This window comes from Lampris incognitus, chromosome 8 (genome assembly GCF_029633865.1).
Source record: "Lampris incognitus isolate fLamInc1 chromosome 8, fLamInc1.hap2, whole genome shotgun sequence".
NCBI lineage: Eukaryota > Metazoa > Chordata > Actinopteri > Lampriformes > Lampridae > Lampris > Lampris incognitus.
In genome coordinates, this window is record NC_079218.1 from 20,597,149 (window position 1) to 20,621,572 (window position 24,424).

A 24,424-nucleotide genomic window follows, 5' to 3' on the forward strand; every position below is an offset into this window, starting at 1 on the left:
AATGCAAAAAAAAAAAGAAAAGAAATGCCCAAGAAAGATTAATAAGATATGTTTTGCCGGTCATGAAGGAGTGTGATGATGAGGCAGTGTGTTCAGAGAATCCCTCATCAGAGATATGATGTCCACATTCAAATCATATCCCAGATAAAAAAAATTGCTGTGGGTCCGGACCCATCCCACACCCGACACTTTCATCCGGCCCACATACCGCGTAGAATGATGGCACTTGGGCAGTCTGCTCCTGTTTGCCAGATCTGGGCCAGAACCAAGCCATAGCAATGCCACACGTGCCACATATTTGCCAAAGGTGGCCCATATTTGTTTTGTGATATTTGGGCCGTATTCACCATTTACCACACGGGCCACTTAAGGGTCACATCCAGATTACATGTTGTACCGCATCTTTGCCAGAAAAGGTCCACATTTGATTTGGCATATTTGGGCAACATTCGCTATTATACATGTGGGCCACTTCAGGCTTACCTCCATTTTGCCAGGGCCAGAAGGAGGCCATCAGTGCCGCATCATTGCCAGAAGTGGCCCATATCCGGATGCTATCTGTTCAACCCACAGGGCTTTTGCCAAATTTTATACATCTTTATAACATAAATTCATTATGGTATACGGAAGTATTCAACCTATGCATGTAACACAAAGATAAGGTCTTTTAAAAAAGAATAAAGCTTTTCTGGGAGTATAATTGATTGATTTTCATCTATTCCTACACCATAAACCATAAATAGGCCTAGATGTGAAGTTGACACTCACACTTACAACACTCACACATACACACGTACACATACATACACACATATACACACATACACACATCCCTTCTCATGTCCCTACACTGGCTGCCAGTAGCTGCTCGCATCCAGTTTAAGACTCTGGTGCTAGCCTACAGGGCAGTGAAAGGAACAGCTCCTTCCTATCTCCAGGCCATGGTCAAGCCCTACGCCCCCACCTGACCACTTCGCTCTGCTGCCTCGGGACGCCTGGTCGCCCCGTCGCTCAGAGGCCCCTGCTGCCAATTGACCCGGTCACGGCTCTTTTATGTCCTGGCCCCGCAGTGCTGGAATGAACTCCCCACTGATGTCAGGACAGCGGAGTCGCTGCCCATCTTTCAGTGCAGGTTGAAAACTCACCTCTTCAACTCTACTACTCTGTTACTTGCTCTTAGTACTTACTGTATTCACTCATTTATTAAAAAAAAAAAATTCCCGCGCTTTTACTTTAGCACTGGTGTTGCTCTTAGATGCTTGTTTAGAGAGAAGATGCACTTATGACCCCTGATGACTAGTAGTTCTCCTGATTTCCTACGGTAAATGCACTTATTGTAAGTCGCTTTGGATAAAAGCGTCGGCTAAATGACTGTAATGTAATGTAATGTAATGTAATGTAAAGTGATTTAAACACGCACACGCGCAACAATGTGCCTGAAACTGTCTCGGTTTGGATTATGTTGAGAGATAAACAGCACCATCTACTGGAATGAGTTGATAAGGAGTGTCATGGGCTCCAGCTACCCCCTTTACGAGCGCAGTACCAAATATTTATGTTAAGTTATTCATTACAGGGACACAAGCTTAACTTGTCCCCATTCAGATGCTTCAGATCTGAATAGCAACGAACAGTAACAGAACAGATTCATACCTGCTTACACTTTAGTAACAGTTCGTTCAGCATCTTGGCTTGCATCCAAGTGGCCAAATAGCAGGTATTGTTCATACATCCTTTCCTTTGATCAGACATGGAAAGGCCCTCTCTGCATCCTCTGCGGTGGTTCTGATGGACCACTTCCTGTTGTATCCAGCAAACATGGCCCTGCACTGAGACTGGCCCCACAGATCCTTCACATCAAAACCTTGTGGGGGAACACAGCGCACGTCAGCTCCGCCTGCCTTATTTGTCCACCAGATCCACAGACGACGGCCCTCTTACTCTCATTGGCTTCTTCTGTCTGGTCTTCCCAGGGAACAGTAAGCTCCGGCCTGACCACCTGTCTTGATGTTTCAGAGAGAAACACAATGTCTGGCCAAGTAATCACTAAGATAGTTTCTGGACACTTAAGCTGCCTGCCTCAGTCGTTCACCAGCTGCTCATCTAGTGCTGTTCCTAGAACAAATAAAAGTCCAGCGGCGTCTGGTACTTCTACATCACTTTTGATGAAAGAAGTGGCCTGGCTTGCTGGACACAGGGCCGTGTTTTGAATGAAGATGCAATGGAAAATGTCAGACAAAGTATTCTGGAGCTGATTGTAGTCAAGAAAAGGCATTGTGGACAGATTGGAACATTGTGTTAATAAGCTGACACGGCCTGCAACACTTTTTGTTGTATCAGATCGTAAGGAACCCTTCTTTGTATCCATGAGTCAGAAAACCATTTCGTCTTGGCAGTTAAATACATATTTTGAGACATTCTGATGTACCAACACAACCTCTGGTCAGTTACTCTGACCAACCAGCTTCTTGTTTCTTGAAGAGTTTGACCTGTAGATGGATAAGCTCTTGGAAATTAGAAAAACTATTCAAACTTCAAATGAGGATCTGTTTTCCACCTATATTTACAAAAAACTGCATATGTAAACATCCCTTGTCAAGCTTCAAAATGCATAGGAAATTTGCCTGTAGAATGTATTCTGAACAGATGATTAGCAAGAGGAAGGTAAAGGTGAGAGAAGGTGTCCGTTTATTTTATTAGACCATTTGACTGTACACAATATGCAGTGCAATGTGTACAATTTAACTTGCCTTCTAATCTTATCTGCCTTTTCTTTTCTTCCCTACTCCTTTCTGTCCATTAATTATTGGTGGTGATTCTCCTAATCTTCATTGTGACAGATTTGATGCTGTGTGGCAACCCATTTTGTGTCCACGTGTTCCAGAGTATGTGAGTACTTTCCCCTTTGTTCTGCTCCGGGTCTTCCGGAGAGCCGTTGAGGTTGGCCAGGCCGCACTGGTTGAACCACCACCCTGTCTGGTTGTGCAGCATACTGCAGCTCTCGACCGTCTGGTTATTGATAGAGCAGAAAGGAATGCAGCCATCGTTGTCCACATCTGATGCACTGAACGGGGCCGTGTCCTGGTTCTGCTCCTGTTCATAACCACGGAACGCATCTCCTGCACAGAAACACCACATACACACATCATGTATGTAACAGACAATATATACTATATATATCTGCATGGCCTTGATTCAAGGAAATGCATCTGTGTTTATACCTGCGCTGCCTGCATATCTTCCCAGGTGTATACTGTAGAACAGTGTTTCATTGTCTAGACGAAAGTCATCATACGATGCATAAGAGGTTGTCTCGTCATGCGAGACAAGGGCAATGTGAAGTTGGAATCGAGTCTCTTTCTGGTTAACTATGTGGAACACCTTTCTTAAGCCCAACCAGTGTTCTCCTACACACACACACACACACACACACACATTAAAACAATGAGAGGGACAGAAGCGTAGTAACAATTAACAGTGATTGGGCAGGTGTACAAAACCTGAAATTCAACGGGTCCAGAATTTGATAAAAGCCAGGTAATTGTGGTATATGACCTGGAAGGTGTCCAAAGCCATCTACATAGTCTGCCCAGGGGCGTCTGAAGTTGGTTAACCCATCCATCCTCTTCTGCATCACTGTCCAGCCACCTCCCATGTAGTCCATCTCACAGAATACCTGCACAAATTGTGTAAATGTAGTGTCAATGCACGAGTGACTTGAGAAATTCATTTACTGAACAACTTGCTGGCTAGCAGACGGGATTGTTGACTGACTGTGAGTGACTGACAGAATCGTGTGTGTTTACCTCAAAGGAGGAGTCGGTGTTTTCTGGGTGCACAATGTAAATACCACTGGGGATCTTGGGGACCACAGAAATCAGGTTGTCTTTGATGTCACTGCAGTCTCGCCCTGACCAGAAAAAATGCATTATATTCATGCTTATGGAATAATCTTTTCATAGCATAATGTCGGCAGCATTTAGTAACGATCAAATGGCCAAATAGGTTAACGCTATGCGTGGAAAATCCCCTCACACTCTAACCTTCGTCTACCTGCCTTACTGCTTCCTGGGTGGGCGGAGCCTCAGAATCAATATAGGCAGCCACTCACCTGTGGCAAACTTTTGAGATTAAAGAAACTGGCTAGCATCACGTGGATGCCTCACCCCTCCCAATAGTTTGATCTGTGTAATTGGTATGTAAGTTTCATCTGGTTTAAAATGCATTTATAGCAGCTTTAGTAGTTTGATTTATTTGCTGTACTGATTACATTTCAGTATTGGTAAAGTTATTTCTTTATTCCTAGGTTTACACAGGGATTGTATTTGTGTTTGATTGTGTTTGTGTTTGAAGTTAAATTATTTTCTTTGGATTATTTATTATTAAAATTGGGATTTATGATGTCGAGATTAATATCCTCTGTTATTCCTTTTCTTCTGTTGTCAGATAAACCAGTTTAAACATATTCTGTAATAGAATATTGGACTGGAACTCCTGCCTTTGCTCATCTGTCCTAACAGACAAGCTGGTGATATCCCTGGAACCTGACAATCCTTAGGAGATATCAATATTCCTTCAAAATTCTACATGGTCCTTCAAGCCAGAGAAGATCAATTCAATGGATAAAGCACAACTATACAAACGCCAGTGGCCAGTACATTCTCATAAACCACCCGGATATTTGGCAGAATAAAAGAAATCATATCCAAGCTTGCCTCCAGAAGCTGTTCCTGCTATTCCTCAACCTTCAGATCCCCATACTATTCCTCAACCCTCAGAGCCTCCTGATGAAGCCAACAAGATTCATACACATTCGGCTGAAAATAGTTTAGCTACAAGTGTACAACTAGCCTCACCTCTCAAACTTTCCACCACTGCAAAGGAAAGACAAGTAAAGGGAGAAACTGCTAGTATGGATATGAAAGATATGAGAGGAGAAATAGAAAAACTTTAGGTCAGTCTTGGATCAGGAAAAAATAAATGCCAGCTCTTGGGGAGAGGGTTGAGAAATGGTCATATTCTGCTTCTTCCATTTCTTCTTGTTCATCAATTTCATTAAACCCTAGTGATCACTCCCCAGGATCTTGTGTACAGCACAATCCTCCCTCTATAGTCAAAGAACTGCATGACAAGGTATGTGAGCATAACATCCCCATGAGTCATCGTGACTTTAATATTTCTTTGTCACCTGCACAAAGTCATCTTTGCTCCCTTTCACCCCCCTCCCCCTTTATTCTCTAATGTCTACACCACAGTCTGTAAGGCCAAAGTCAGCCCAGGATACACAGGCCAGAGGGCATTCTAATTTGCAACAACCATACCTTGAAGCTTCAAGTGAGCATTCTGGTATGCAGGAACCATATTCAGGAGTCTCAACAGAAACATGTCCATGTCATGATGTCATGTTGAGCTACCTTTCTATTTGTCAAATAGACAGCATGGCCATTATCAGCATTATTACACCACTGTAAGAGTGAAAAGTCAACTGTCTATGCCCTTTCCTGGGTGACATGACTCCAGAGAGGCTGACACACCCTCTCTTCAGAGGTGCGAACCTTTCCAGGGGAATGCACTTTCAGGATCTCGCACCATGAGCTCTGCTCCACATTTGCTCCAAGCTTCTTTTAATCATGGTGTACCTCTTGGTGGACTGAGAGCATTGTCCGCTATGAAGCATGCTGTGCAAAGAGAAACTAAACTTATACCAGCTCCTCGCTCTCAACCTCCTCAGCTGGCAGTGCCCCTGCCCACAGTGAACCTCACTCAACCTCCAGCAGTTGAATTGGTTAATCCTTCCTATGCCCATGCTCCTTGTGTTCCTCCTGAAACTGCTGGGAATCATCCTGAACCTCCTTATATGCAGCCTCATGCTCCTTTGAATAGTCACCAGCTGCCTCCAGTTACTGCATATTGACCTTCCTTACAGCCTCAGGCTGCTTCGACTGATCATTTGTGTTCTTACACCACTCCTCCTTCTCTGAATGTACAGAATGCAGAAACCACTCACCAGTCTCATTCAATTCTTCACTACCCACCGCAGCAATCAGAGGTCAAACCGAGTCTCTCATGTTGCAGCCCCCCCCCTTTCCGTACTTCACTCGAGATGATCCCACACAGTTTGCCCTGCTTAAGATGGCTCTTTCAAATCTTCTCCCCCATAAAGAAAACAAGCAGTTTAAAAATCATGTATTATTGGACCATTTAAAGTTGGACACAGCCTGCCGCCTTGCTTTGGTCTATGCACATCATCCACTTCTTTACACCAGAGCTATGTCAACCTTACAGCAGACGTATGGCCAGCCACAGCAGCTAGTACTGAGGGAAATTACAGCCATCCAGAATCTTCCCTCTGTCAGTCCTGAGGATTCCAGAAGCTTCGGTTACGTTGCTATCCAAGTCAAAGCTCTTGTAGGTATGCTGGAGTCTTTGGAAAATGGTGAAGGAGATGCGGAGTTCACTTGTGCCTCTCATGTACAGCAGATCCTACGAAAACTTCCTTCTGAGCAGGCTGCTAACTTTACCAATGCTACAAAACCAGATATTCCCTATAACCTGGTTGACTGCTCTAACTGGTTAGAATAGGAAGCAGAATGTCAAGCTATGGCCACACAAATGCATGACAATCGAAAGGGTCAAATGGAGGAACAGAAACCTATACAATCCAGCTATTTATAATCCAGAAATCCTGTGGCTTCTATACTTAATGGAACTAGTCATCCTCAAAAACATACTCAGCAACTTGTGATTGAGTCTGCTACATGTCATGGACAGATGTTCTATTTCTGGTGTCCCTGGTCACCACTTAAGTGCCTGTTCAGATTTTTGTCAATTATCAAATGATGCAGTCAGAAGTTGGATCCAAGAAAAAGGGCATTGCTGGAAATGTGCCTGTGAGCACAGAGCCTTGTCCTAAATGCAATACAAGCTTTGCCCAAAGTGCAAAGGAAAACACCTCAGAGTCCTTCATGGAGTAAGCCAACCACAAACGGATTCCAGCACTTATCTTCTTATTCATTCTAGCTGCAGTTCGAGTCCTTTTGAAAGTAGTCAGAGTTCTACTAAACTACAAGGGAAGAATCCTTGAAACGTATGCAATATTGCATGATGGTTCAAACTATGCTATTAGCAACTGCAGCCATCTCTCTTGGGCTTGGTGGGGCTCCTGAGTCTCTTGTGTGGAAAACTGTCTGCCTAGGAACTGAGACTCCAACTGGTAATACAGTCGTATTCAACATTTCCTCAGCATCAAATGCAGACAAGAAGTTCATTATAAGGCAGCGGTCGGGAACCTATGGCTCGCGAGCCATATATGGCTCTTCCGGTGACGGCATATGGCTCCCAGACAATTTTGAGTTGAAAATTATTTTTTTTCAAAAAAATCAGTTTGGAACTGATTTTAAAATACTTGTGATATTTCTTAATAATACTGTGTCATTTTAAAGTAAACAGAAATTAGTTTTGAAGATAAATTTCACGGGTCACGGGTCACCCGTGGGTCGGGTCGGGAACCAATGGCTCGCGAGCATGTCCGGGTCATTGTAAAGGTGAAGAAATCAATTTTATCAGATAGCCAACTAGTTTATCCGCTTCAACCCTTGTAACGGAAAAGATGGCGAAAAGAAAAAAAGACGATGATTACCGTGCATTCCAGGCTGCGTGAACAGAGGAATTTGCATTTGTGGAGAGAGCAGGATCTGCGGTATGTCTAATATGCAATGATAAAATTGCATCGATGAAACGGTCAAATATAAAGCGGCACTTCGATACGCACCATGCTTCATTTGCATCGAAATATCCAGCGGGGGACAGCAGGAAAAGGGCATGCGAGGAGCTACAGCGGAGAGTGCAGACGAGTCAGCAGCAACTACGTGTGTGGACCAAGCAAGGTGACGGGAATTCCGCTAGCTTTGCGGGGGCTTTGGCAATAGTAAGGAATGGAAAGTCATTCACAGATGGCGAGTATGCCAAAACATTCATGCTTGATGTGGCCAATGAACTGTTTGATGACTTCCCAAATAAAGACAAGATAATCAAACGAATAAAAGACATGCCCCTGTCAGCAAGAACTGTGCACGATCGTAGCATCATGATGGCAAATCAAGTCGAGGAAACACAAATTAAGGACATAAACGCCGGGACATACTTTTCTCTCGCGTTAGATGAGTCAACAGACGTTAGCCATCTATCTCGGTGCAGTATCATTGCCAGGTATGCTGCAGGTGACACACTGCGTGAGGAAAGCTTGGCTGTTTTGCCAATGAAAGGGACAACAAGAGGAGAGGATTTATTCATGTCTTTCATGGAGTTTGCTAAAGAAAAAAAACTACCGATGGATAAACTTATTTCTGTCTGTACTGATGGTGCACCCTGTATGTTGGGGAAGAACAAAGGATTTGTAGCGCTTCTCCGTGAACATGAAAAGAGAGCCATCCTAAGTTTTCATGGCATCCTGCACCAGGAGGCGCTTTGCGCTCAGACGTGTGGCCAGGAGCTTGGCGAGGTGATGTCTCTGGTCATTCGAGTGGTCAACTTTATTGTTGCCCGAGCTTTAAATGATCGCCAGTTTAAAGCTCTGTTAGAAGAAGTTGGGAATCATTATCCCGGTCTGCTTTTACACAGCAACGTGCGTTGGTTGTCAAGGGGGAAGGTGCTCAGCCGTTTTGCAGCTTGCCTGAGTGAAATCCGGACTTTTCTTGAAATGAAAGGCGTCAAGCATCCTGAGCTAGACAACACTGACTGGCTCCTGCAGTTTCACTATCTCGTGGACATAACTGGCCATCTGAACCAGCTCAATGTGAAAATGCAAGGTATTGGAAATACAATCTCATCCCTTCAACAAGCAGTGTTTGCATTTGAAAGCAAGCTGGAAGTCTTTCTCAGGGACATTGAAACAGGTCGTCTTCTGCACTTTGAAAGACTGCAACAATTTAGAGATGCATGCTTAGCAAGTGACTCCACTCAACATCTGGATCTCCAGCAGCTAGCTGGCTTTACGTTCAATCTCCTGCAGTCATTCAAAGCACGTTTTGGAGAATTTCGTGCGCGCACTGGTCTTTTCAAGTTCATCACTCATCCACATGAGTGTGCAGTGGACAAAATCGACCTGACATGCATCCCCGGGGTCTCTATCGGAGACTTTGAGCTGGAAGTTGCTGACCTGAAGGCATCAGACATGTGGATGAGTAAGTTCAAGTCACTTAATGGAGAGTTGGAAAGTCTTGCGCGACAGCGAGCAGAGCTGGCGAGGGAACACAAGTGGACAGAAATTAAAAATCTTCAACCTGAAGACCAGCTGATTCTTAAAACTTGGAACGAGCTTCCTGTGACATACCACACAATGCAGCGTGTGAGTATTGCCGTATTGACCATGTTTGGCTCTACATATGCATGTGAACAGTCTTTCTCGCATATGAGGAACATTAAGACCAACCTACGCTCACGTTTAACTGATGGAAGCCTCAACGCCTGCATGAAGCTCAACCTCACCACGTATGAACCAGACTACAAGGCCATCAGCAAAACCATGCAGCACCAGAAGTCGCATTAAAAGTAAGACATATTTAATTTATTATACGTTAAAAATACTATATGGCTCTCAATGAAATATATTTAGAAATATTTGGCTTTTATGGCTCTCCCAGTCAAAAAGGTTCCCGACCCCTGTTATAAGGGATGCTTTCACTGCCAAAAATTTTGACCTTGCACCACAGTCTTGAGTCTGGTTGGGCTTTGCAAGGATCAACAATGCTCCCTAAGGATCACATTGTTGCCTTTATGTTTGTTCTTGTGAAATAACCACAACCAGGCATAGGTCCTAGACAACCATTCACTGACCAGCTCCGCATTCAGACATCTAACATCACCACGTCACTAGCCTGCCACCAGGCACATAGGATTCTGGAAAATGCAGTTCCTAACAAAGGCATATAACAACGCAGCCTTAGGTCACTCTTTTCCAGAAACCAGTTAAGAAGTTCAGTTCTTGTTTATTTCCTGAACAGCCCCAGATGCAGATATTGATTATGCTGTAGAAAGGCTGTGGAAATTTGATGTACTGCCTTATCAAAATGAGAATCACCACACGTTCCAAACAAGACAAGGAGACACTAGCTTGTCTTGCTAGCTAAACAACAAGAATGGCGTTCAATGGAGTTAGTTATTATGCAACCGCACTAATTTGCAAAATGAATGCCCCTAAACTTCAGGCTCCAAAGGAATCAGTTCTACCAGCTCTCAGACGTACTGAACTGAAGCTGACAGATCCAAAGCAAGCAGCCATTTATGATCATGAGATCAGCAAGTTGCTAGAGGCTAGATATGTAAAGAGGCTTAGCCCTCAAAAAGTGGTCTGAACCTATGAGTCATCATGGTATATACCCCACCATCTTGTGTAACACAATGGCAAACACTGTCTGGTGTTTCAAGTGCTCATTTCAATACCAAGTGCAAATCCTAAATGAATATCTTCTTTCTGGTACAGTTTAGGCCCTTATTTGATGGGTGTTCTGCTGTGCTTTCATCAGAATCTTGTTGCCATTTCTGGTGATATCAAAACCATGTACCACCAGGTTAGGTTGCTGGCTTAGGGCAGACCACACCTCCATTTCTATGGCAGCATATGCGATGGGAAGAACCAGTGAGGGTCTATGAGTGGCAATTTCTGCCATTTGGTACCTCATGCAGCCCTTGTGCCACATGTGCTCTTCAACGACATGCAAAAGACAGTCAAGTGGGTCAGGAAGACGTCTTAACATCAGTCCTACAGTCATTTTATGTAGACAACTGTCTGCAGGGTTTTCCCACTGAAGAGCAGGTCAGAGGTCTCCTAGACCGACTGCGAGCATTGCTTGCCTCTGGTGGATTTGAGATCCGACAGTGGATCAGTAACCTCCCCTCAGTGATTCAGCATCTACCCAAAGAGACTCGATCAGAGAGCACCAAATTGTGGCTTAGCTAGGATTGCACTAACCCATAGGAAGGAGCATTGGGGATGATATGGTATTGCTCCTCAGACACCTTAGGGTACAAACGCAGAACTATTGAGTACCAGACTTTTACCCTCTGCAATGTGGAAAGGACCCTAGCCAGTCAGTATGATCCCCTTGGGTTCATCATCCCATTCACCACCTGTGCCAAAGTCCTTCTACAGAAACTGTGGTCCAAAGAGCAGAAGTGAGATGACCCCATGCCTTCCTGATGCCTTTAAGAAATCTTGGACATTATGGGAAAAGGAACTTCCACATTTGGCCAATATCAGACTCTCAAGGTGTTATGGACCCACTGAAGACCAAGATCCTTCAGTGACCAGAGAATTGCATATGTTCTGTGATGCTTTTGAAGTAGCGTATAGCTCTGTTGCATATTTGAGAGCAGTGGACTCGAATGGGCAGGTTCATGTCTCTTTCATCATGGCTCATTCAAGGGTGGCACCGAGTTGGCAGATCACTATTCCCCACCTAGAGTTGTGGGCTGCTCTCACCAGAGCCCAGCTAGCAAGGATGCTGCGAACAGAGCTGACTCTTCCTCTCCACTGCTTGGTGATGTGGACAGACTTGACAACTGTTCCAACCTGGCTGCAATCAGAGTCCTGCCAGTACTAGATATTTGTTGCCCATCGGATCACAGATATCCTTGAGTACACTACTCCCTCAGACTGGAGGTATATTGAGTTGGTAAGCAACCCATCAGATGATATTACCAGAGAGAAAAAAAACCTTGCAGATCTAGCGGCACCACACTGATGGAATCAGAGCCCTCCTTTCCTGTACTTGCTTCCTGATAATGGCCTTAAATCCATCCTCAATTTCTAACATCGCAGCGGCAGAATTGAGAAAATCTGCATTCTGTGGCACTACTCATGTTATGCCAACTAATGTTCCTTCAAACATCCTCTACTTCCAGAGCTGGGAAGATTTGGTGGTTGGCACCTCTCAACAGATCATCTCAACCTAGGATGCAAATTCTCAATCCCCTGAGAGATCCTATGTGGAGATTCTCCTTCTACATCATGCATAACAGGATAGTTCCCCAGAGGGTTATGCTTTACTACAAGCAAGTAAGCCTGTCCCTAATTAAGGTCTACTGGATAATTTGGCCCCCGAGCTCAATCACCCCACAAACCTGATCATGCTGGGTGGTTGGGTACACAAAAGTGAGGATCTGGATTATAACAGTATCCACCCTGTAGTCTTGAATCCAAAAAAAAACTACATCACACAACTGCTTATTAAATTATGACAACTGACATCATCCTGGTCTGGAGAGAGGTTTTGCCAGCCTCAGAAGGAACTATTGGATCTTGCATGGGAAATAAGCAGTAAGGAAAAACACCGTCATTTATGTACAGACTGCAAGAAATGGAAAGCAAAACCACTGATTCTTCAGATGGCTGACTTGCCTCTGTCTCACCTGCACTTATTCAAGCCTCCTTTCTGGTCCACGGGCATGGACTGCTTTGGTCCTTTCCTCATTAAAGTCAGCCGCCGACAAGAGAATAGATGGGGAATAATCTTCAAATATCTTACCACACATTGCATCCACACAGATCTTCTCTCCAGTCTTTAGGGGCCATTAAGTCTGCATTGCGGGTGACCTTGGGCAATCAAACAGTCACTGAGGAGCTGTTGAACGCTGCTAATAGAGGTGGAGGAAATCCTAAACTAAATGCTCCTTGGATAACGATCCTCTGACATATCTGATCCTGACCCAGTTGCTCCAAATCTTCTCCTCATGGGGTGGCTGGAGGCCGCCCTTCCTCAGGCTGTATATGCCCATCCTGACCTTCTTGGTACAAGGAGATGACGTCACAGTCAACTGCTCACTGATCAATTCTGGACAAGCTTTTTAAAATTTTATCTACTGACACTTCAATCACAACAATAATGGAATGCAGATAACCCAAATCTCACCTTGAATACCATGGTAACAGTTGTGGACCCCAATCAGCCCTGTGCATCATGGCCAATAGGAAAAGTTCAGAAATAAGTGCAGATGGCAGAGTCAGAGTGGCAGAGATATTGATTAAAGGAAAAACCTATGTGCGTCCTGTCAGTTGGTTTGTTGCTCTCACGGAGATCAAGAATGATGATTTAGAACCTCTTCGTGCTATACTAGAAGGATTTTCTTGCAAGTCAAATATGATTCACATATTTGGGGGGCTGGGAAAAGTCCCCCCCCCCCACTCTAACTTTCCTCTACCTGCCTCACTGCTTTCTAGATGGGCGGAGCCTCAGAGTCAATATAGGCAGTTAGTTCACCTGTGACAAACTTATAAGAACAAAGAAGCTGGCTGGCCTCATGTGGATGCCTCAACCCTCCAACAGTATGATCTGTGTATCTGATATGTAAGTTTCCTTTGTGCATTTATAGCAGCTTTATCAGTTTATGATTTATTTGCTTGTTGAATTTCAGTAGTGGTAAAGTTATTTATTCAATCCTAGGTTTACACGGTGATTGTATTTGTGTTTGATTGTGTTTGTGTTTAAAGTTTCATTATCTCTGTTGGATTATTAATTATTGAAATTGGGAACTATGACATCTAGATTAATATCCTTTGTTATCCTTTTTCTTCTGTAATGAAATAATGGAATGGAACTCCTGCCTTTGCTCATCTGTCCTAACAGAGAAGTCATTGAGTTGATGATATACCTGGAACCAGATTATACTTAAGAGATATTGCTGTTCCTTCAAACTAAAATTCTATACTAATCTCGAGGAGAGAAAAAAAAGTACAAAAAAAATCTAGATGTGGTCAGACACACATTTAGCCAGATTAACAACAAAAATGCAAATGTAATGGTTTCCCAATATTGCAAGTGCAGAAAAAAATGTCTACTTTTGATTTTTGCATATGTACAAATGTTTGTGTGTTTATTTGTGTGTTTGTTTGGTTCGTGTGTATGCACACAGTATGTACAAATTTTACATGCCTCCATTCATACCTGAGGGTTGTGCGCGTGCGTGTGTGTGCGTGCGTGTGCGTGCGTGCGTGTGTGTGTGTGGAGAGAGTTACAATGGGACTGCACAGGTTTCACAGAGTACATCTCAATGTTGTTCTACTGAAGCTCTGAACTGAGGGCCTGAACCTTGATGCAGTTGTTGTTAATGAGGAGGATAGAAAGGTATATGTACTAGAATTAGGGTGTACCTTTGATTATATTTTGAAAGAACATTTTTTGACCAATTTTCTGAAATATCAACTTCTGGTCCAGACAATTGGACAGTTTGGCAATAAGTGCCAGCTGCAAGTTTTTACATTTGGTAGCTTAGGCCATGTTCACAGACAACTGGTTAGACTCTGGAGGTTTAAGGATGCTGGGATTAACAAAGAAAGGGGTGAAGCAACTAATGAGATATTGTTCAGTCTCAGCTATTATTGGAAGCTGTTCTATATGGAGAAGATGCTGCTTTCTCTATCCTTGAATGAAAACTGAATGTTAACTTTTGTACATGCAAATGTCATTGCTATATTACGAACACATATGACAAGCCCTAACATCATGCATCTGAAAATATATATCCTTTTGTAATGTGTTTAGAAATAAAGAATTCAGTGGGTGTGTGTGTGTGTGTGTGTGGAGAGTTACCATGGGACTGCACAGGTTTCACAGAGTACATCTCAATGTTGTTCCTCTGAACCTCTGAGCTGAGGGCCTGAACCTTGGTCATCAGCTCTGTGACCTAAAAATATCAAACCACTGTATGTACAGTTAGTCAGCTAGACACATGCACACTCTACCACTGGCAGATACCTTTACCTGACTAGTCAGGAAGTCCAAGGCTCTCTGCTGCTCCTCCATGACATCTCTGACTAGTTTTCTCGTGCTCCGACCAAATGTCATAAGAGACTGCTGTAAGTGGCCTGTAAACACACAAATTCACACAAACACATGCATGCAGACAATTACACAGCACACATATATCCAAACATATCCAAACACAGGCACATATGCAGGCACATATACACACTCAAAAAAGCACACAACACATGCACACACACAAATCACAAATATATGTAGGTAAGTAAGTAAAGCTTTATTTATAGCACTTTTTAAAACACACAAAGTGCGTCACACACAAAAATAAGTAAACAAAATAAATTACAATATAAAACATGGCACAAGAAACACATAAAACTAAAAATGAGCCAAAACAAAAGGCAGGGGTGGGAATCTATAAAATGGCTTTCCTGAAAATATGGGTTTTTACAAGCTGCTTAAAACAGTCCAAAGATTCAGCAAATCTAATAGATTGAGGAAGATTATTCCAGAGGCTTGGGGCTAAAACTGCAAAGGTGTGATCACCTTTTGTTTTGCAGTTGGAGCAAGGGATGGATAAAAGACCAAGATTTGAGGATCGGAGTGATCGAGAAGTAGAATGATAAATGAGGAGATCAGAACTATAGCTCAGGACAAGGTCATGTAGTGCTTTATATATAAGATCTTGTAATTTATTCCAAATTTTATGGGAAGCCAATGGAGGGATGCAAGAACAGGAGTAATGTGGGACCGATGGCTAGTTCTAGTTAATAGTCTGGCAGCTGCATTCTGAACTAACTGTAAACGATTTGAAGCAGCTTAACTTAGCATGTGTAGAGGGAGTTACAATAATCAAGACAGGAGAAAATGAAAGGGTGAATTAATTGTTTGAGATCCCAAGAGGATAAAATATATCTGATTTTTGTTGTATTTCTTTGTTGAAGAAAACAGGACAGTATGAGCTTATTAACATGGTGGTCAAAAGACATATACTGGGCAAAGATGATACCAAGATTCTTAGCGGTAGGTTTAATATTTGAGTGAAGTGGACCAATAAACTGGTGAACTGCAGTGCCAAAGTTCTCAGAACTAATTAAGAGAACTTCAGTTTTATCAGGCTTTAGGTGAAGGAAATTAAGGGACATCCAATATTTGGTGGCGGCTAAACAATCATGGATGGAGAAAAGTTGATACAGGTTATTGGGTTTGTCAGATAAATAGATCTGGGTATCATCAGCATAACAGTGGTATGACATGTCACGAAAGTGGCTGAACAAATGACCCAGAGGAAGCATGTTTAATAGAAGAGGATTGGCCCAAGCACAGACCCCTGAGGGACTCCAGGCAGCAGAGGAGCTGGCGAGGACACATGATTGTTAATACAAACATTAAAATATCTATCAGTCAAATAAGATCAAACCTAGTTTAATGCAGGACCAAAGGCAGCAGATAAGTCCAGTAGAATAAGAATTGAATATTCACATTTGTCTGCATACATAAGAATGTCGTTGGTCACTCTTAGAAATGCAGTCTTGGTACTATGCTTGTGGTGAAAGCCAGATTGAAATTTATTGAAAATGTATGACCCTCAATCAACGACAAGAGTTGGTCAGCAACAATTTTTTTTCCAGAATTTTGGATAAAAAAAATGAAGTTTGGGGCTTGGTCAATAATTCTCTAACCTTGCCAGATTGAGAGAGGGGTTTCGAGGAGTGCCTGAATACTGGCAATTTCAAAATGGTCAGATATGGACCGGGATGGGAGAGAGAAACTGATAATAGAGAGCGACTGGGGCCTCAGCCAGGAAGGATGGATTTTAGAAGTTTTGCAGGAACTATAGCACATGGACTGGAGGATGGATGCATATGGGCTACAGTATCTAAAAGGAACTGTGGGGAAATGGGAGCAAATTCAGGCATTAAAATATGATGGCTGAAAGGGGCAGGAGATAAAATGGTGGGGGTAAAATTAACCTCAGACGATCTTGCCAACAAAGAAAGATAAGAAATGTTCACAGTCATTAGTAGAAGAGGTGGTAATGGTAGGAAGAGAGGGATTTACAAGCTGGTTGAGAGTACTACACAGAAACCTTGGGTTATGTTTATCGCTGTTAATCAAGTAAGAAAAGTAAGTAGCTCGTGCATCTTCAATAATTTGCTTCAGATTCAATGATAAATCTTTCATATGGAGGTGGTGGACTTCAAGTTTAGATTTTTTTTCCATATACGTCGGCCTTCCTATACTCTTTGCTGTCTGATGTTATCGCTGATCCAAGGGGTTGTGATAATAACTGGGACAGCCCTGGAAGTGCATGGAGCAGAAAAATCAAGGGCTGATGTAGTACATGAATCACTAAACCAACTAACTAGGTCATGAATATTGGTGAAGTGAGGGGGGCAATTGGCCAGACTAGAAGACTAAAGATGAGAGATTAGATTATGTGTCTCTGAGTTATTGTAGTCCGTAGTAAAGGTGCATCAAAGGCAATACATTTATGGTAAGAGACAAAATCAATCTGATTCAGTGAATTAAGAGACATGTCCAGAGTAAAAACCAAGTCAAGGGTCTGCCCATGGTTATGTGTGGGGCCAGTGACATGCTGCACAAGGTTAAAAGATTTAGAATTTTTTGAAAAAATCTGTGGAAAATGACTTGAAAGAATTATCAATATGAATATTAAAGTCACCAACCATAATGGCCCTATCAAATTAAAACACAAGAGAAGACAATAGCTCAGAGAATTCATTGAGAAAACCTATATTTTAATTTGGGGGGGGGTCAATAAATGTTTTCACAGCAAATACGATTATCACACACAAAGTTAGATTTCAAAACTGTTAAAAGAACCAAAAGTGAAAGGAATACAAGTGTGATGATGCTTAAAAACAGCTGTAATACACCCACCACGGCCTGTTAACTTGGGTGCATTCAGAAAATCATAGCTGGGTGGGCAGAACTCCACTAGAGGGGAGCCCTCCCCAGGTTTAAGCCAGCTCTCAGTAAGGAATAAGAAATCAAGGTTAGGGGATATAAAGAAATCACTGAGAATGAAAGATTTATTAGACATGGACAGAGTGTTTAAAAGAGCAAAGACAACTAACTGGAATAAGGAGCTTAGTTGAACTGGAATTACTACAGCAGACTGTAATCAAATTATCTGGCCTAACAGTTGAAAACATACTAATGCATAGGGTAGTGGGTATTAAAATCTTGACATAATCCTAACAGAAGTGCTATATTTTATTTATAGTATTATAGTATATATATTATATATAGTATTATAGATTATAGTACATATATTATACTATAATACTATATATATGTTTTGGTAGCAAAAACACTAAGCAGCGTACGAAGCTGGTACGTGTTTTTGCTACCAAATTCGCACCAGACCTTGATGCAGTGACTGTGTCTATCTATCTTAAAGAAAAGCTTGGCCGTGATGTGATTTGTGAACGCACTGACACTGCGCACAACAGATTCAGCTCATTTAAAGTGCGTGCTGAATGCAATGAAGTCGCGGAGATGTACAAGGCTCTGTTGTGAGGCGATACTATCAGCCACGCAAGGCTGTGGTTACAGGGTCTAGCGCTGGTGCTACTGTGCCGGATAGGGCAGCAGCCACACCTGGCACCTGAACTCTCAAAATGCGGGTTGTATCATACAACGCATGCGGCCTGTGTGTAGGACAAAGTGCTGCGGATAAATCAAGACGTCTGGTAGTTTATACACTGCTGGACGAGTGTGACATTCTGTGCATACAAGAGACCTGGCTTGCCACACAGAACTTAGACAGACTGAACACTATACACGAGGATTTCCATGGTGCTGGTGAATCCACCACTGATCTCAGCACGAAAATAGTACGAGGTAGGATGCCTGGTGGTGTGGCTATACTCTGGAACTGCAAATACGATCCACTGGTTAAGGTGGTACATTTAAATGTTGATTGGGCCATTGGGCTCGAGTTTAATTACAATGATAAAAAGTTTATAATTTTGAATATATATACACCTTATGAATCCTATGAGACTGAGGATAAATTTCTGAACAGGCTAGCCTTTGCTCATTCTTTTATTGAGGACAGTGACTCAACTTGTGTCTATGTAATTGGAGATTTTAATGCTGACTTGTCAGATAACAATTCTATATTTGCAAAACATCTTCTGCAGTTTTGTAATGATAGCAAGTTAATACTATCTAGCAAAGCATTCTTGCCTGATAAGAGTTTTACTTATGTAAGTGAAGCGTGGCATACTACTTGGCTTGACCATTGTATGTGTACAGCAGATGCCCATGCTTCTCTGGATAATATAGAGATATGTTATGGATTAGCTACCTCTGGTCACATACCTGTTGCTATGTTACTAAATGTTGAGAATGTACCCCTGCTGGCTGTTACTGGTAATGTTGCTAATACAGGGAAGCCAGATTGGACAAATCTGACTGAGGAGGATATTGATAGATATTCTACCCTAACTGACAGACTGCTTAATAACATTGCACTGCCTAGGGATGCTTTAACGTGCTTAGATATGAATTGCAAAGACCTACATCATGCTGCTGACCTCTGCGCCATGTACGATAATAATATTGTGACGGCTCTTAATGCCTCCAGTGAGCCCTTCCATAAACACAGGAATAAGGTGTATAATATCAAACCTGGGTGGAATGAGTTTGTGACTGAACAACATGCTGCAGCTAGAGAAACCTTTGTGCTCTGGTCTGAGTCAGGAAGGCCTAGACAGGGGGCATTGTTTGAGCATAAAAATCTTACAAATACAAGATTGATCGCTCTAAAATCCTATCCTCTGCCTCTAATCCTAAGAAACTCTTTGAAACCTTCTCTACACTTCTTCAACCCCCACCTCCTCTGCATTCTTCCTCCCTTCTCCCTGATGACTTTGCTAACTTCTTTGACAAGAAGGTAAACGACATCATATCCTCTTTTTCTCACCACCCAGTTAGTGCTGCTTGCACTAGCCCACCCTCTGGACCCTCCTTCACTTCTCCATATCCCACCCTATCCCACCTCGCTCCCCTCTCCCCCGACGAGGTCCTCAACCTCATCACATCCAGTTGCCCCACCACATACTCCCTTGATCCGGTCCCCTCCCCTCTTCTTCAGTCTATAGCACCTGAACTCCTTCCCTTTCTAACCCACCTCATCAACACCTCCCTCCAGACAGGATGCTTTCCATCTGCCTTCAAGACTGCTAGAGTCACCCCCCCCCCTCTCAAGAAACCATCACTTAACCCCTCTCACGTCAAAAACTACAGACTGGTTTCCCTTCTACCCTTTCTATCCAAACTTTTGAAGGTGCTGTCTTTAACCAACTTTACTTGTACCTCCACCAGAACAACCTCATAGTCCCCAACCAGTCAGGGTTCAAGGTGGGTCACTCGACAGAGATGGCCCTCCTTGTAGTGACAGAATCGCTGCACTCTGTGAGAACAAACTCTCTCTCCTCTGTCCTGATACTCCTGGATCTGTCAGCTGCGTTCGACACAGTGAACCACCAGATCCTCCTCTCTACCCTCGAGGGGGTGGGTGTCACAGGCTCTGCACTCTCCATGTTAGCATCCTACCTGATGGGTCACTCCTACCAGGTGATATGGAGGGGATCTGTGTCAGAGCCTTGCAGACTGACTACAGGCATTCCACAGGGTTCGGTTCTTGGTCCTCTCCTCCTCTCCCTGGGTTCTGTTATTCACTCGCATGACTTCTCTTATCATTGTTATGCTGATGACACCCAGCTGATCTTGTCCTTTCCTCCCTATGACACACAAGTAGAGACACACATTGTTGCGTGCTTGACTGACATCTCGGAGTGGATGGTGACACACCACCTGAAGCTCAATCTGGACAAGACAGAGCTGATGTTCCTCCCGGGGAAAGGTTGCCTGCACCGAGACCTGGCCATCACCATTGACAACACCATGGTGATGCCAACTCGGACTGCGAGGGATCTGGGTGTGATCCTGGACGACCAACTGTCATTTGCTGGAAACGTTGCATCGGTTGCTCGCCCCTGCAGATTTCTCCTCTATAACATCAGTAGGATTCGCCCATTCCTCGCCGACAAGATGGCACAGGGGCTCATCCAGGCTCTGTTCATCTCCCGGCTGGACTACGGCAACTCCCTCCTTGCTGGCGCCCCGGCGTCGGCCATCAGACCTCTGGAGCTTGTTCAGAAAGCTGCAGCTCGTCTGGTGTTCAACCGCCCTAAGTTCTCCCACTCAGTTCCCCTTCTCATGTCCCTACACTGGCTCCCAGTAGCTGCTGGCATCCAGTTTAAGACTCTTGTGCTAGCCTACAGGGCAGTGAAAGGAACAGCTCCTTCCTATCTCCAGGCCATGGTCAAGCCCTACACCCCCGTCCGACCACTTTGCTCTGCTGCCTCAGGACACCTGGTTGTTCCGTCGCTCAGAGGCCCCTGCTGCCGATCGACACGGTCACAGCTCTTTTCTGTCCTGGCCCCACAGTGGTGGAATGAACTCCCCCCTGATGTCAGGACAGCGGAGTCGCTGCCCATCTTTTGGCGCACGTTGAAAACTCACCTCTTCAAGAACTACTACCCTGTTACTTGTTCTTAGCACTTATTGTATTCACTCATTTATTAAAAGAAAAAAAGAAAAAAAATCTCTTTCTTGTGCTTTTACTTTAACACTGGTTTTGCACTTAGATGCTTGTTTAGATGCACTTATGACCTCTGATGACTAGTAGTTCTCCTGATTTCCTACGTTAAATGCACTTATTGTAAGTCGCTTTGGATAAAAGCATCGGCTAAATGACTGTAATGTAATGTAATGTAATTTGAATATGCTCTTCGTTTTATTAAGCGAAATGAGAACACAATGAGAGCTGATTCGCTTGCCAGAAAGTTGCAAAGTAACAATCATAATGACTTCTGGAAAGAGGTCAAAGACATGAGTAATCATAAAAAAAACCTACCATCTGATATTGAGGGTGTTTGTGGCCCAGACAAAATAGCTGAGGTATGGTGAGAACATTATTGCAATTTATTTAACTGTGTTAAAAGTAATGCAGTTGTAGTGGGTAATGCTGATCTCTTTGTTAACACGGTAGTCAGGTCAGCTGATGTCTCAGATGCCATTATGATGCTACATAATAAGACTTGTGGTATTGACTGCATTATGGCAGAACACCTAAAGTATGCCAGTGTAGGGGTGTCATGTAGGCCTAAATGTTTTTTCTTTTATTGTATTGTTTTCTTTTATTGTATTGTTGCTTTTATGCTATGGAGCGGCTGTGTGTCCGAAATAAAGATCATTATTATTATTATTATTATTATTATTATTATTATTATTATTATTATATGAGCCCTGGGAGGTAGAGTCAGATGGACTCACTACTGGTCAGGAGGTAAAAACTTTCAGGAGTGTAAAGTCAGTACAATGTTGGGTGATAAAAGGTGTGAGCCTTCATGAGAAGGGTGGGGGCCACCTCACTTAAAAATCTGAGACCTATTTAAAAAGGCAGCAAAATTGCCAACAAAGGGGGTATCGCTGTTCCTGCAGTAACCCTTTAGCCAGATGTGGAGTTGGCATAGGCGATTGAATTTCACGTCACCAAAACGTGGGGGGTGGTGGGTGGAGGGGGGTGGACCGGAAATTGTTACCTGCTTCCCAGTAGGTAGGTACACACACACACACACACACACACACACACACACACTGGTGCATGCAAACATGAGCACTCTTAGCAAATAACAGATTATAATGATGATGATGATGATGATAAAAACAGGGGCGAGAAAGATAATTTACCACAAAATGAATGTTTCTCATCTCTTAGCAGTTTGGCAGTTATGTCACATGGGATGGAACATGTCTCCCGACCGTTGCCTCCTTCAAAATGTTTTTGGTCTCTCCCAGTGGCCTCAGCAAACTCCTGATTAAGTATTTTGGATTGGGTTAAAGTGGTGCTGTCCCCTTTGTCCTTACAACAAGGAAAGAAAAAAAACTGCTGTGAAAGTTTGAAAAATCAGCATAAGGCAGCAGCAATGTGTAAAATCCTTGGATTATGCAACCAAATTACAAAATAAAAGGAAGTATCCAGGATGCTTGAAAGAGCAAATTAACAGAAAAATACACATCCACCACTGATTCAGCACAAGAGTTCAACCAAGAGGTAATTGAATGAAAAAAATTATATAGTGCACAGTAGGTAGGGAATAAGGGTTAGGAGTAAGAAAGGATTCAATAATGTCACAAGTGCAGGTCATGCATGCAACTCACCTCTGTGGTCTGCTATCCACATGAAGGGCAGCAAGTGATAGGACATTATTATTGCTATTATTATTATTATTATTATTGTTAATAATATTGATAACATCAATATTGTTATTATTAGCAGTTGTAGTAGTAGTGCTAGTACCGTCATGTGACAAATTAGCTTTACCCCACTGATGATGTGTTGTTACAATTGTGATGCCACAGGGAATCATAGTGTTAGCATTAGCATTCATATTATAGGTATTGTTAGTACTACATGTACCAGCACTTCTGAGTCCACCCCCATATAGTTTCTCTGACTGCATTGCCTTTTGTTGGGGCAATCAATTATCACCAAAAACACACACAAAAAAACGAAAACAAAACAAAGTAAAATGATGGTGGAGGTCTTTCAGCATTAATTGTGAGGACTGAAGGAAGTGCAGGTCCACATCACAGACAAACTGTCAAGAGACTTAATTCTGGCAGCTGTTTCGGTCAACTAGGGTATGTTAACTATTACAATGCAACCAGATGTTTTTTTTCCCAACTGGTTTTGTCTGAAATATGTATTACCTCCTCTGAAAGCATGTAGAAAATGATTTATTCTGTTAAAAAAAATCATCTACCACTATCTGGAGATTACATTTCAGGTTATATTTCGACAGTATTCCATGCAGCACTGCCAACAACACTGGCATGATAGCTATCAAACATAGCAACCAAGCACAAATCAATAATCAACTGCCCCTCATTGTACTGGGCAAAGAACAGCTAAATGTGGAATTACAAATGATGATTGGTACGTGGCTGACCACAGCACCGTACCAAAAGACACTTTCATTTTCATAACAAAAACAGAATTGAGGAGCAAGACAGATAATATGCTGTACGTACTACAGAGGTGTTGGCGGCAGGAGGCAGGTGAGGCGCAAGTAGCAGAAGGATTGTTATCCACATCTTGTTCATTCCCTCTAAACTGTGTTCGCCGCTGTTATTCTTTCCTACGGCAACGAGGGGGCTGAACTTGTTCACTCCTTCATCAGCTGACAACCCTCTCCAAACTCACAGTTTACTCTTCTTTTTTCTGTCCTGACAAAAAAAGCTTTGCTTTTCTGATTTACTCTCCCTTCCCACGCATTTTGTCACATTCTTCCTTCCCACGTCAGCTTTTTCATTTATTTTGCCTTCTCTTTCTCCTGGCTTTGCTCATTTTTCTTCTCTGTCTCTGTGTCGATGAGATCATGTCTATTTCATTCTCTCTACCTTCTCTGCCGCCGTGCCGCGTCCGCTCTTTCTTGCTAAATCCCAGAACAAGTTCCCTGGTCAGCTAGGAGCACCACGCAGACCAACAGATATATTGGGAAATTTGGGAAAATTGCTTCAATTAATGGCTGATAAGGAATCAGAAACAGGCCTACAGTCATGCG

At 43.0% G+C, this 24,424-nt stretch overlaps 1 protein-coding gene across 1 annotated transcript; it reads right to left on the reverse strand.

Annotated features, from left to right (window-relative positions):
• Window positions 1–2,676: 2,676 nt before the first annotated feature.
• On the reverse strand, window positions 2,677–24,112 carry angptl5 (angiopoietin-like 5). Its single transcript, XM_056285326.1, has 8 exons — window positions 23,892–24,112; window positions 22,548–22,719; window positions 14,757–14,860; window positions 14,586–14,679; window positions 3,807–3,910; window positions 3,556–3,676; window positions 3,222–3,407; window positions 2,677–3,119 (listed from the first exon to the last, which is right to left on the reverse strand). Exons 1-8 carry the CDS (start codon window positions 23,961–23,963, stop codon window positions 2,800–2,802), a joined length of 1,173 nt encoding a protein of 390 aa, XP_056141301.1. The 5' UTR covers window positions 23,964–24,112; the 3' UTR covers window positions 2,677–2,799.
• Between the last annotated feature and the right edge of the window lie 312 nt (window positions 24,113–24,424).

Excerpts from the sequence above, each read along its gene's own strand:
- angptl5 (XM_056285326.1), bottom strand. The coding sequence starts at position 23,963 with ATGAACAAGATGTGGATAACAATCCTTCTGCTACTTGCGCCTCACCTG. Across the intron at positions 14,680-14,756 it reads TGGACTTCCTGACTAGTCAG|GTCACAGAGCTGATGACCAA; the intron begins GTAAAGGTATCT and ends TGATATTTTTAG. Across the intron at positions 3,120-3,221 it reads AAGATATGCAGGCAGCGCAG|GAGATGCGTTCCGTGGTTAT; the intron begins GTATAAACACAG and ends GTTTCTGTGCAG.